Source organism: Strongylocentrotus purpuratus, unplaced genomic scaffold (genome assembly GCF_000002235.5).
Source record: "Strongylocentrotus purpuratus isolate Spur 01 unplaced genomic scaffold, Spur_5.0 spur5_scaffold_12, whole genome shotgun sequence".
Lineage (NCBI taxonomy): Eukaryota > Metazoa > Echinodermata > Echinoidea > Camarodonta > Strongylocentrotidae > Strongylocentrotus > Strongylocentrotus purpuratus.
Genome location: NW_022145597.1, coordinates 31638653 through 31653445, shown reverse-complemented (window position 1 = coordinate 31653445; position 14793 = coordinate 31638653). Strand labels below are relative to the sequence as shown.

Genomic DNA, 14793 nt, shown 5'->3' with positions numbered 1-14793 from the left:
AATAAGGAACTTCAGTTATCCCTTTTTCACAAATGCCCCTTTTCACTTCTTATAAATGCCCAGCTTTCAAAATCTGAGGGATTCCTTTTTTCCGTCGACAAATGGCCATTTCGCATTCTCATAAGTGTCTTTTTCATCCCATGGTGAGTGACTTTTTTTTTTAGCTGTAAGAAGTGCCCCATTTCACCACTGATAATTAGTCTTTGTACTTCGACACGTGCTCTTTTTCTTTAATTTCTAATAAGTGTCTTAATCACCCATTCAGTAAGTATCCCCTAAATTTTCCTCTCATCATTAAACGTGCCCCTAATTTCAAGCGACTGTAAGAGCTCGCTCGCATTTGTAGGTGTCATAATTTACTCATCAAAGGTCTTTTCAGTCTTCCGTTATGTGCTTTTAACCCTATCAGGATTGGGTTAATTTTTCCTTTTTATATATAAGATGTAGTTTTTCGAACGACGCGACCCGTCACAAATCTTAACAATTTCCCTCGCTCGCAAATGACTTTTCAGACCATCACACCAAACTGCACAATATGATGCTTAGCAATAATTATGATCTATATATAATAAGTTCTTGTATAGCGCATAATACGTTATGAAATAACATCTCGATCTATGCGCTTCCAAAGAGCTTTGGACTTTATTACCCTAGCTTTAGCTCTGGCAGCCTTATCAGCGCACAGTGCATTTCAAGGAATAATCCTACCAGCCTAAGAGAAACAAAATTGAAATCATCCCCGATAAAGTAATAAAAGTATAGGTGTATAAATTATACCAATGTCTAAAAAATGGCTTTGAGATTTCTCTTTGAAGGTGCCCTCCCCCCCCCCCACAAAGTGCCCTTTTTTTGCCACCCCCCCCCCCCACTTTGGAAGTCGCTATGCCGGTTCTGATCTGCCCTTACCCCCTGTAATCATCAGTGTTTCGTCGTCATTCGTAAAGACGCGACTTTTACTAGCCCATACTCAACATTTCCACCAGTTATACATGTAAAATTTATTTCGCAACATGGCAATGTCGACCACAAGTTGGGAAACCCGACTGTGACTACGTCATTATATTATTCCGCGAGTGAGTCGTTCAGAGCTGAAAGAGAGATATTTTCATGTTTTTGGAATTTATATTCAGATGAGCCCTCCAATCCATTTTAGATTAGAAAATTCAATACCGTTAACGTGGATTTTTATTCGCCTAATAATATTTATGGAAGAAAGTACCAATAAACTAAGAACTAGTTTTTTACTGTGTATGAATATTGTGATACTCACTACCTTTCAAGGGAACAATATAATTTCTACCCGGCCTTTCTCTGCTCAAGTAGAATTTCTGAAGAATGTCTTACATAGATGACGAACAAGCGTGAGTATTTCTCATCTTTCTTTTACTCAAATTCGATTGCAATTCATATTATATATTAAGAACGAGATTTCTGTGATGGTGTGTGAGTATGGTGGTGAGAGAATGTAAGGATCATGTGAAAAATTGATGATTTTTATGTTGTAAAAAATATGCCGGGTGGCATTTCATTCATTCATTCATTCATTCTTTGGTAATACACGCGCGCTGCGTGAGTAAATTAGCACGTGTGAGTGCAAGAGCTAGGCGCGCCCTTCACCAGCGAGTGAAATGTCATGAATGTGACTTGTTGGAAGTCCGAAGTTTGATCCATTTTGAAATGAGACTTGTGGCTTTTTCCTTTATTTTGTTTACAATTGGTGCTCTTATTTTATATCTAGATTAGATATGATTTATGAGTACAGGATCTTCATGATTAAAATAATAATTTACACAAATTCCAGCTTGAACTTTGAAGTTGAAACTGAATGAAAGACATGATCAATTCAACATGTTCCATTTAAGTGAAATGAAAAATGGTTGTCAGAACATTTTCTGGCGCTAGTGTAGCAAGGTATCCAAAATATAGCCTACTAAAACAGACCTCAAATTTTAGACCCCAAATTTCGTGTTTATCATTATCTCTAGGGTTAGGGTTAGGGTTAGGGTTTACAAAAGTATAAACAGATCTTCCCCTACATTATCATTAACAATTGTAGCAACTGGAATTTTAACCAGATGGCCAGATTATATCGTGCAAACTTGCTCCAAACCTGATGCATTCATCATCAAATATTGGCTTCCCGTTTGCAGATATTAAGAATCCCCAATGCCTCTAGAGTCATTTTTACATGTATATCAGTTATGTGATGAGAAGACTCTGGAAGTACATCTTTATCTTTGACATGAATTTTTATTATAATTTTGACTTGTCAAGGAGACTAATTATTGTAAGATTTCATGTGACAGCTGGTTGGAGGTTAGGCCTACAACTACACAAGCAGGAAGTTTTACTGCCACCATTTTGGCTTCTGTAAACTCGACTTCTGCCCAAGCTGTAAACTGAGCAGCCATGTTTTTACTTGCACCTCTCACTTTATTTTTTTGTACATAGACCTACTCTGTAACTTCACTGTCGGTCATACTCGTACTAGACTTTCAATGCACCCCAATATAGCTTTCAGAGTGAGCTGCAAAAGAATTAATACTTCCAAGATTCAACTTTCAAGAACTTTTAGTTTAATGGCAGAATTTTAATTTCATGATTGAACATGCTTTTGCCGGTTTGGGATGGGCAACGAATGTCAAGTAGAGTCTCAGACTGTCGGACATGCCTGAATACTTGGAAACCTCCATATGGCTCCATTCATTTACTAGTAATCCATCATCAGTGATCATTCAAGTTATTAATTTGATCTCATTTTTAAAAAGAAAGAATTGTCAGGAAAGTGTCTCATCAAATAAATTGAGCCGGTTGTTCTTGTGGCATAGAGTAAATATATTTCAAAAACTAGTAATGGGCAATTCAAATTTTAGTGACTGGGAGAGCATCTGGGCTGGGCTAACTCTGTACAAGGCCAGGGTCAACTCAGACTGCTGAAAATGATCATATAGTTCTCTAAGCGAACAGATTTGATTGCAAATAATCTGCTGAATTTTTGCATTCATGTTTGTCTTTAAGAACAGCAAGAACACCCACTTGGAAAAAAAAATGAAAATACATGTAGTTTTAAATTCCAAAAGGTTAATATTGGAAAGTCTAAAGGGGCAAAATTTATACAAACTGAAAAAATAATGACTACTAAGATGCCCATCTTATACTAGCTTGCACTTCGAATTTCGAAACCTTTTCACTGAGTGATATTGAGTCAGCCCAGCCCCATGCAAGATCCAAATAGTTTTCTCAGCTAGTGACAAATTTAATGTTATCTTTCCGTCTAAAAAATTGAATCTAAGATAAATATATAAAAAACGATGTTACAAATTTTCAATAAATTTTTCTTCAATTTCATTGACACAATAAAGCTTCACTAAAGGTCCAGTGATTTTTAAAACTTTATTTATGGGATTAATTTATTATTCCATACTTCATATAAAAGGGAGGGGGGTCAAACTGCACAGATGTGTGTGTGTATAAATCAATGAAGGGGGTTTCAAGTAGACATGCAATTATCTTACAATTTTTGCTGATATCATCCTCGAGAAATTGTTTATGGGATCTAGATCTACATGTACACTGATTTTATAAATAATATCTCAAATGAGAATTATGAAGTAAAATGTTCCATTGCTATTTGTTTAATTTCTATTTTTTATTTTATTTTATCCTGCAGGAATTCCCAGGTTACAAAACCCGGACCTGGACCTGGAGCAGGGCCTGATGAAAATGGGAGACAAGCCGAGGACCAGGGTATTGTCACCGTAGAGGATGGAATCATTGATGTAAATATGCTGCTTTTTTTTCAATCTCCACTCCACTTTTATTTTTAAAGCCTCTAATATGGCCCCTCTTGTGTACTTGACTTTGGTGACTCATTGCCAATATAGAGGGTTCAATAAACAAAGGATTTGTTCCTTCCTTTGTTTCCATTTCACATTGTCTATTGTTGGATCTTCATGCAGTCGAAACTATTTTTTGTTAATGTGAGGGTACTTACCAAGTCAACATGTAGGATTTGTACTCTTCCTGGTACAAGTAGTGACTAATTTTGTTTGTTTCGTTTAATTTTGGGTTGTTTCCCAAATCCATGCATAGCAGTTAGCTCATCAAAGTGTAGGATTTGTACTCTTCCTGGTACAAGTAGTGATTAAATTTGTTTGAGTTGGGGTTTTTATTTCCCAAATCCATGCTTAGCAAGCAGTTGGCTCGTTACGAATGAAAAGAAAGGTACTCAGGAATTTGAACTCTAACCTTTTGAATTTGCTGTGGAACAATAACCTTTGACCTCACATATCTTCAATTAAGTATCAAAATGATTAGGCCTAGGTAAAATAATCAAGGTAGGCTGAAAAAAGACAGGTCCAGAAACTAGATATTATATATATTATAAAGACATGATCAATTCAACATGTTCAATAAAAGTGAAATGAAAAATGGTTGTCAGAACATTTTCTCCATTCAAGTGTTTTGGGTTCTCTATTTTAGGCTACAAAAGTATAACCAGATCTTCCCCTACATTATCATTAACAATTGTCGCAACTGGAATTTTAACCAGATGGCCAGATTATATCTTGCACAAAAGTTGCAAACTTGCTCCAAACCTGATGCATTCATCATCAAATATTGGCTTCCCGTTTGCAGATATTAAGAATCCCCAATGCCTCTAGAGTCATTCTTACATGTATATCAGTTATGTGATGAGAAGGCTCTGGAAGTACATCTCTATCTTTGACATGAATTTTGATTATAATTTTGACTTGTCAATGAGACTAATTATTGTAAGATTTCATGTGACAGCTGGTTGAAGGTTAGGCCTACAACTACACAAACAGGAAGTTACTGGCGCCATTTTGGCTTCTATAAACTCGACTTCTTCCCTTGTAGACTGAGCAGCCAGGAGAACAAGTCCAGAAACTAGATATTATTTTTTATTTAACTTACTTGATAAAGAGAGTAATCCCTGTCATGATCAAAACATGAATCTACGAGCTATCAATCTTAGAAAGAATTTGCCATAAATTTGCTTTATGGCATTCATGTTTCTTCTGCCCGCCATATTTCAATGTTATTTTTGTATCGATATGTTTTTATCATGTTTTAATGGGATTCCCTTTCTCTATCTCTCTAGACCAACTGGGATCAAGTGGTAGAAAACTTTGATGACATGGGGCTGAGAGAATCGCTCCTCAGGGGTATCTATGCCTATGGTTTTGAGAAACCATCTGCAATCCAACAGAGGGCGATATTGCCCTGCTGTGAAGGTAGGTTCAGAGGCGGCAAAGGTCGTAGATAGAAAGGTTATTTAAATGGAGATAGAGTGTTCTGTTTGACGCACCTCGTCTGTTCACGTTTGAGTTAAATGATCCCTAGTCCGACTTATGTGCCGCAGAGTTTTTTTAATTCTATTTTATTTTTTTCCCCTTGCACTTTTTGCTTATGTTTTTGTAAATAAGAAATTGTACAATCCAATGTTGACACCCAAGTCCTCCACTTGGTCCTGTCACAGTGGCTTGAAGGAGCTGAGTCCTTGTGACACTTACCATGATGTATGGTCCTCCGCCACGACATTGGAGAGCAACCTGGTCCCCTTTTGTCACTCCTCCGCAAGGAGCAGTAACATCTGGTGTGGACCTGTCCTTGCATATTCCTTGTATTTCCCAGAGTCACTCTGTGACAATGACTGGGGAGTTAAACCATGCGAGGGACATTTTGTGTCTAGTACTAAAACAACTCTTGATTTTTATCTCGAAGTACAAGCATTCAACCCAGAAATTGGTTTGATGTACCAGAACTTGTAATAAGTTAATTTGTATGAAAGCAAAAAAAGAATAGAAAGAGAATGGCAAAGTTTTGAAATTAATCTGACCAATAGTAAGGAACTTGTGAATGTTTGAAATATGAGCTCACCAAGTCTATGCGAATCCCAAACTGGTCGTTTGGTCAGTGGGTTGTTACGTAGGATGTGGATAACTCTCCCATTTGCTGTGTACACAAATATTAATTTCAGTTTTCTTTTAAGTTACTTCTATCTTGGGGCACTGCTCAAAATATATTTTAGATAGCATATCATTTGGGGTTGTTTATAGTACAAAGTTGCCATTTATTTAATGTCTTTTAAAATGAAGGAGCTGTGGTTCACCTCTTCGTATCTTTAGATAGACGGGAGGCCACTGCAACAGGTTTGACTGTACTCTACCTATCATTGATTTCTGTGTATTTTTCCAATGCAGGAAAGGATGTTATTGCCCAAGCCCAGTCCGGAACTGGTAAGACGGCAACCTTTGCTATCTCCATCCTCCAACAGCTCAATGTTGAGGAGAAGCAGTGCCAAGCCCTCGTCTTGGCCCCAACCAGGGAGTTGGCCCAACAGGTAAGTCCAGGGAAAAAATAAATATTTATTTTTCGGGGGCTACTTTTCAACCTTGCCTGCATGAAAATAACATTCTAAAATTTGTTTTTCATTGAACTCTGCAAATTTAAGGGCATTCTTTTGGGCATTTCGGGGCTATTTCGCCCTTAGCCCCCGTGTATTTTTTTCACTCGGTTAGTGTCGAGTTGAAGTCTGGCAATAGAGTGTACAATTGTTCTAGGTCTTGTAACACCTAGCCAACAAATGTGCGTACAATCATAAGAATAATTTGCATGATCAATTTCTAAGCTTTGTGTTATTTATGGGACCCAGTTTGGTAGAAACAGAAACTGGGCCCTGACAGGGCTTTTGTTTTACTGTCATTTTTATAGATGGTCAAAACTATTCCATAGCTACAAACGGTTTTTATTTTGTGGATGGATAAAGTGTTGTAGAATTGTACAGATTAATTTTCGTCCGATGATAGAATCATTTGAAATGTTTGAGCACGACAAATGCCACAGCTGTTTTTTTTTTTGGTGCCATTTGACTTGATCCAAGAAAATGGATATGTTTGGAATTCTCAAGTTCTGTATTCCTTCCACAAAAGCACCTGCACTGTAGCAGTGCTTCTCAGGAAGCATTGCCATGACATTGAAGGTTGTCGTTGGGAGGTAGATTAAACAGCTTTGCATGTGGGTGAGATAAGAAACAGATCATGTAACTCATCTCAATTTGCGATGCTATACTATATCAGCTCAATGACTCTGGTCTGGTAAAAGAAAATGAAGGGTGTACATTTAAAACCCTGTGAGGCAAATTCCCAAAGAATTCTTGTAGAGAAAAGGTATACAGATGATATAGCCATTCATTATGTAAAATCCCAACCGATTTCATGGATTTATTGTAGCCTTTGAACATTCATATGAACTTGACTGAAAACTGAACAGTAATATAAATTAAAGGACATGATAAAGACGAAGTGGGCAAATGACAAGACTACCCTTTTCTCTTTAACAGATTCACAAGGTAATTGTGGCCCTCGGCGACTACCTAGAAGTGAAGTGCCACCCCTGCATCGGAGGCACCAATGTCCGTGATGACATGAACCTCCTGTCCGAGGGTGTGCAGGTCATCGTAGGCACCCCAGGCAGGGTGTTTGACATGCTCAAAAGGAAGGTCCTCTCGCCCTTCAAGATCCGCATGTTTGTCCTGGATGAAGCCGATGAGATGTTGTCCAGGGGTTTCAAGGACCAGATCTACGATGTCTTCAGCTGGCTCCCATCAGAAGTACAGGTATAAAGCCAACAATCATGAAATTTTGTTGAGATATGACTTAGTAAACTTGTTTCAAAAGGAGGGGAAAATGCCACTGCTAAATAAAAACCCGGTTTCTTGTAAATCAATGTTAATAATGGGTTTTTTATGCCTCCTTGGTCACACAATGTTCATACTAATTTTTTTGGGTGATCCAACATTTTGCTCCAAGAACAATCCCTGCAGGATTTATGTTTTCAAAGATACAGGGTTCGAGTTAATGTTGTCATTTTGGGTTTTAGATGAGGTATAGGTATCTGTATGGTAAGGACATGGGTTTGGTTTAGGCCGAGGTAGTTACCGCATAGCGTTTGGTACTGGAGCATGCCTTGTACAACCATAGTCTTGATGGAAGAATTGATTGATTGCAAACCTTTGATGATGATCCTGTAAATTAGGTTGAGGTCTTACTATCTATTCTTGATAGATTGATGACTTACATTTGCTGAAAAGGAATCATTTTCTCTTTCCCCATCATTTAAAATTATGGAACATCTCGTCTTGTTTCATGAACAGTGGATTACATTGCTCTGCAGAGTTAACATCACTGTAACTTTGAAGGATATAACTATCAGTATGTATCATAAATTATTTGTTGAATAGACAAAAATATATAGCCATAAAACTATTTAGGATTAACATACAAAAAATGCCTATAGATAATCTCACTTATCCCAATCTGTATAATAGCTGTAGTGAGGCCAGCTTTATCTTGAACCTTTATAATTGGTGTGTCCTTGCTTCCAGGTTGTACTGCTGTCTGCCACCATGCCGGTTGACGTGCTGGAGGTCACCAAGAAGTTCATGAGAGATCCTATCAGGATCCTGGTGAAGAAGGAAGAACTGAGTTTGGACGGTATCAAGCAGTTCTACATCGCCGTTGAGAAGGAGGCAAGTCTTACAGGAAATGGAGATGAAAGGGACACAAAACGGGAGAGAGGAGGATGGGAGAGCATCTTTATAGAAGATGGTTTATTATTGCAGTCTAAATCAGAAGTTTTCGAAGTTTTTTAAATTCAAATACCTGTTTGCGAACCTCTTTATTTCATGAAAGGATACTTTTTCATTTGCTCATGGGATTATTTTTGTCATAGGGTGAAGGTTGCTGAGTTGCAATTGATCTTCAGGAAAGGGTTAGGTATACCACTATGAACATGACGGACAAAATATACAGTTCCTCATTCTACCCTTAACAATTGCTGTGGTAGACAAAGGAACATCCCTTCACTGCTATTATGAAAAAATGTGTAGAACGGGTGAATATGTATGCGACACCTGTTCTACACATTTTTACATAATAGCAGCAATTGTTGAGGGTAGAATGAGGAACTATATATTTTGTCCGCTTTCTTTGTCCGTCATGTTCATAGTGATAGCTTTGGGTCTAGAGTTGAAGCGAAGAATTTGGTCGGGTTAGGAAATGATGCAGTTCCTTGCAACGAATTCATAATGGAATCTGTAAAGAAAAGGCATGTATAGTGATTGTTGTGTGAGTACATTGATGTGAATTGTTATGTTGTAAATAAGAAATTGTACAATCCAATGTTGACACCCAAGTCCTCCACTTGGTCCTGTCACAGTGGCTTGAAGGAGCTGAGTCCTTGCGACACTTACTATGATGTATGGTCCTCCGCCACGACATTGGAGAGCAACCTGGTCCCCTTTTGTCACTTCTCCGCAAGGAGCAGTAACATCTGGTGTGGACCTGTCCTTGCATATTCCTTGTATTTCCCAGAGTCACTCTGTGACAATTACTGGGGAGTTAAACCATGCAAGGGACATTTCATACTACAATAACTGTATTAACGTAGTTCAGGACTAATTTCTTAACTGTTCTAATTTTTAAAAATTCCTAGATATTGCCCCCCCCCCCCCAAAAAAAGACAAGACAAAGGAGCAGTCAGCAATGTATTTCTGGTGAGCTCTTAAAGAGCCTTGGTGGGGGGGGGGGGGGGGGGGACTGAAATCACATCTTTTGACAGGAGAACCAGAATAGAATTGTTGTGTAACCACTATTTTCTTCTCATTCTTGTAGGAGTGGAAGCTCGACACCCTGTGTGACTTGTACGAGACATTGACCATCACACAAGCCGTCATCTTCTGCAACACCAGGAGGAAAGTCGATTGGCTTTGCCAGAAGATGCACGAAAGAGACTTCACTGTTTCCATCATGGTAGGTTTTACCAAAGGCATTCCCTCTGTTTTGCGCAGCTGGCAACGAATCTGATTTTGAAGTAAAATTTTTGACCTTCAAACCGTGTAATGAACCATAATTTTATCTTTTTCTGAAAGTTCTTACTCTTTATGCTTATGTTATTGTAAATAAGAAATTATAAAATCCAATGTTGACACCCAAGTCCTCCACTTGGTCCTGTCACAGTGGCTTGAAGGAGCTGAGTCCTTGTGACACTTACTATGATGTATGGTCCTCCGCCACGACATTGGAGAGCAACCTGGTCCCCTTTTGTCACTTCTCCGCAAGGAGCAGTAATATCTGGTGTGGACCTGTCCTTGCATATTCCTTGTATTTCCCAGAGTCGCTCTGTGACAATGACTGGGGAGTTAAACCATGCAAGGGACATTTTCATGTCTAGTAATATAAAAACTCTTGATTGGAACTTGATGCCTAATGATAATTGCAAATTCTTCTGGAATAAGAAAGGTACTGTTCCATAACAGATTACTTGAGAAGATTTTGAAACTAAAATCATTACTTCAAGGCAGTAGTTACATATCTGTAAATGTAAATGTGATTTCAGGTTACATACATGTACCCTTCATTTCACTGAAATTAGTGTTAATGATAATAAACTTAAACAGCATTTGTTTGTTCCTGCATCCCATCCTGAAGACAACCTCTCTGCTTACAAATTCCCCTCTCGAGTGCTCAGAATAAGTTCCATCACCCATCCAAACTTTGCTTACCTGTAACAGTATTGATGTCTATGGTTCAGATATCTTTTACAAAAAAAATTCTGTGACGAATCTAAAATTTGTTAACTGTGACTGTTTCAATGTCTGGTTCTGAGGAAGATGTCTGAACCATAGACAGAAAATGTCTTGGGTGAACCAATTTTAGATGTGTCATAGATCTTGCTCTTTTTTTTTAATGCCCGTCTGCACTAGTTTGGCCAGGGGGATTAGACCTCCCTGCAAGGTCACTGACAGGCGGTTATCTCATCAAAACAGCTCTCAATTAACATAAGAAAAAGGGGATCATGGGGGACCAACAGGCACCGAATAGGCATTGTTTGCTTATAGAGGGCACAAGTAGCTATAAGTAGTGCAACAGTTCTGATAACCCATTCATCAATCTCTCTTTACTACTATTTTTTCCATGCCTTGTTTCTTCGTCAGCACGGAGACATGGACCAGAAGGAGAGAGACAAGATCATGAAGGAGTTCCGCACTGGCTCTAGCCGAGTGCTCATTTGCACTGACCTGCTGGCTCGAGGAATCGACGTCCAGCAAGTCTCACTGGTCATCAACTATGACCTCCCTACCAACAGGGAAAACTACATCCACAGGTCAGTTCTTCAACATTCCGTACAATTTCGACTTATCTTATACCCCATTCACAGTGGCCTCAAACACCGCGACAGCAGCGGGACTGTCCCGCTGCTGTCGCGGTGTTGTCTTCAGTGTGAAGGCTCGGACCCGTTATAAACTATCGCGCGATAACGCCGCGACAAACTATCGCTAGGTTCGCCTAGCTACAGCAGCGGGACAGTCCCGCTGCTGTCGCGGTGTTTACTCAGTGTGAAGGCTCTCCGCTATAACACCGCGACAAACACGTGTGATTTGTTTACTTACCTATCACTGACCTCTTTTCTCCAGCAATGGGGAACATAAAGTGAAATAGAAATAAAGTAACCAGTGGATTCAAATAGATTTTATTATTATGTAGATATTATAATTATCCAAATAAAAATATTTCACACTTCAAAAAATTAAAATATTCTGACTGGAAGCAATAAAAATGCTAGTTTTTTAAAAAGTAATATGATCGAGGATACAAAAAGCAACTTGACATGTTTACCTTTTGTGTAAAGTACAGCTAGCGCGCGCAATTTCAAGCAATCGAAAACCCCGCGCTGAAGTATTTCCGGTCATATCGGGGTCACTCGCGGGTCATGAGCCATGCATACACGTGTTTGTTACGGAGGTAATAAAAATCACCCGCTGCAGCGTGAATGAGTACATGATATTTATCCCGCTGCTGCAGCGGGATAACTTTTCTACTGTGAATGCATTTGTAGCGGTGTTATGGCGGTGTCGCCGCTACAAATTTCAAAACCACTGTGAATGGGGTATTATATGATAAATGTCTTCAGTATACTGTAAAACCCAAACTTTCGGTTTATTGATACATGTATGTTCAAATGTATGGATGTTTTCCCCGAGGACCAATTGATGTAACTATTAACCTGTTAATGAATGAACTACAATACGTGCATATATATTACTTGTTATGTTGGGCAAGGCTCTGGCAAGCTTTCAGGTTGTCATGAACAACCTTAGTATAACAAATATGCCTAAATATTTTGGCAAACCTATCTATTGAAGACCAATGATTTTTAATACACTGCAATTCAGTTTCATGTTAGGTTAGATAATAGAGACAGTGGTTGGACCAGGGTTAAATGAATTTGGGAATTCGTCAAGAAAGTGACTAGGAAGGAACAGTTGTTGCAACAAGTGTTGTAGATTTGTACAGACTTACTTTTCCCCATCATAGAATCATTTTAAATGTTTGGGCATGACAAATGCCACTGCTTTCTTGTGGTATTTGACTAGTTCCAAGAAAATTGATATTTCTGGAATTCTCTAGTTCCGAATTCCTTCCACAAAAGCACCTGCACTGTAGCAGTGCTTCTCAGGAAGCATTGCCATGACATTGAAGGTTGTCGTTGGAAGGTAGATTAAACAGCTTTGCATGTGGGTGAGATAAGAAACGGATCATGTAACTCATCTCAATTTGCGATGCTATACTATATCAGCTCGATGACTTTCGTATGGTAAAAGGAAACAAAGGGGGTACATTTAAAACCCTGTGAGGAATCCTCATTTTTACAAATGCAAATTCCAAAAGAATTCTAGTAGAGAAGAGGGTATTTTTACACATAAATGTGTACTCTGATTCTAATAAGAAAGGAAAAAATATTCTTTTCCTGCATTATGTAACTTCATATCATGTGCTCATCCTTTGTCCATGAAAAAAAGAGATTTGTTTATTGATTGTCTCTATCATCGTAACTAATGGAGTTTCCCTTCTCTTTCTTTCCCTGCTTAGGATTGGCCGTGGAGGCCGTTTCGGTCGCAAAGGAGTGGCCATCAACTTTGTTCCAGATGAAGATAAGCGCAACCTACGGGATATTCAACAGTTCTACAATACTCAAGTAGACGAGATGCCCAGTAATGTTGCCGATCTGGTGTAGAGGATAGAGAGTGAGACCCGTCAATTTCGTTCATGCGTTCTTCAAAGCGATATCAATGCGATTCTACTGATGTGACTGATGATGCCAGTGATGCGATACAAGTGATGTTCTGATATTGGAATACCCTTTTATCTCAAACTTTTTTTGACGGATATCTTGGAAATGTGAAAAAACTGACTAACTGAACAGCATTCCTCAACTTATCACGGAAAGAGATTTATATCTCTTTCAATTCTATTTTGATATTTGTGTTGGAGACAAAGGACGAGAAAGACTCGGTCAAGGGCTATAACCCTTGCATCTTGGGGGTCACCACTGGTGACCCCCTAGATATATTGTTAATAGTAATACGTCTGTGTAGATTATAGGTAAAGTATATATCTCTTTGTGCTTATGACACGTGTAATGTGATTGATATTACAATTTGATAAGTCGTTTTAAACAGGATATTTCTCCTTATTTACATTCTGTTGTAGAGAATATATCGTAATTTAAACAAGAGGGTTTTGTAGTTGTAAGGGGTTGCAGGGCGGGGGGTTTATGTTCTGTTATTAGGGGGCAGTGTGTATTTATTGCTAAAGCAATTATGGTAATCCGCAAGTTAAATTTTGGAGTCGACTCTATGTGCTGCTGTGGTATAAATATGAAAATGTTGGCGTGTCAGCATGTTGAACAAATCTGCCATCTTGCAAAAGAACGATACCTTACTCTAATTATGATGTGCCACGTGTTGCATGTGTTTATAAATTGTTGTCACATGTTTTGTTCTTTGTTACGTAGCTTTGTAGTTCATTTGTTTCTAAGACGAAGTGAATCCTTCAAATGCTTCAAGTACAGAAGGAAAGATAGATGGCATTTCTTTACTTGGGTAATATTTTTTTATAGTGTGATGATGAAAGTGCTCTGTTGGACAAAGTAAGCTGTATACTATCCATGGCTGCAAAGCGTTACGCAGAATGGTTCATGAAGATTGAATTACATGAAACCATTGTTTGTGCTTGCTAAAGATCTAACCATTTTCTAGACCTGCTACGTGATATACACTTACAGTAATTGAACACCTTGAAATGCCTTCTCTGTGATCTTATGATTTCTCTGATTTTACTACATTTTTCTTCAATTTGTTTTCCCTTTTCTTTCTTATGCATTTTCTGGTGGATGTATTTATTTGATAGACATTTGTCAATGAAATCGACTTCTAATTTTATTTACAGCTTTTAACATGTTCAATTTGATGATATTCTTGCATTCTGCCGTGGGTTGAACAGTAAAAGAAATACCGGTATCCAATTTTTGATAAGAGACAAACTTAATGAGATTTTGATCAGTTGCTCATTTCCAACCAAAAATCTCTTCTGGAAAATAGTTGTGGCATCTTCACTCCTGTGAGTATTTTAATCAGGACACAAGGTATTCAATATTGATCCAATTTATCTAACCTATCATGTTGATAGTTGGTAAATCTTTTGCAAAGCTCACTAACTACTGCTGTATAACACACGTGCTTGTGGCCTTGTGCACACCGTGTGCCCCGTTATCACGAAGCTTAGCAAATGATAGTACAATTAGATTTCACGATTTTGATGTTGAATCATTCACAAAAAATTATTTGTAAGATCATTTGCTACTCTTTGTGTTGTTGGGCCGTGGTTTGTTTTCCAGTTTAGAATCATAGATGCAATGCAACAATGT

General features: G+C 38.3%; 1 protein-coding gene and 3 non-coding genes across 4 annotated transcripts; all 4 read left to right on the top strand.

Annotated features, from left to right (window-relative positions):
* Positions 1–1335: 1335 nt before the first annotated feature.
* On the top strand, positions 1336–13101 carry eif4a (eukaryotic initiation factor 4a). The gene is given in 9 exon segments (NM_001098446.1): positions 1336–1361; positions 3671–3779; positions 5126–5258; positions 6228–6367; positions 7367–7642; positions 8411–8554; positions 9699–9836; positions 11021–11190; positions 12957–13101. Coding segments are annotated over 9 exon segments (1281 nt in total).
* Positions 5463–5707, top strand: LOC115922894. Its single transcript, XR_004063662.1, has one exon. It is a non-coding gene; the product is annotated as a small nucleolar RNA SNORA73 family (small nucleolar RNA).
* On the top strand, positions 9203–9447 carry LOC115922906. The gene has a single exon (XR_004063674.1). It is a non-coding gene; the product is annotated as a small nucleolar RNA SNORA73 family (small nucleolar RNA).
* Positions 10003–10247, top strand: LOC115922893. The gene has a single exon (XR_004063661.1). It is a non-coding gene; the product is annotated as a small nucleolar RNA SNORA73 family (small nucleolar RNA).
* Positions 13102–14793: the final 1692 nt, after the last annotated feature.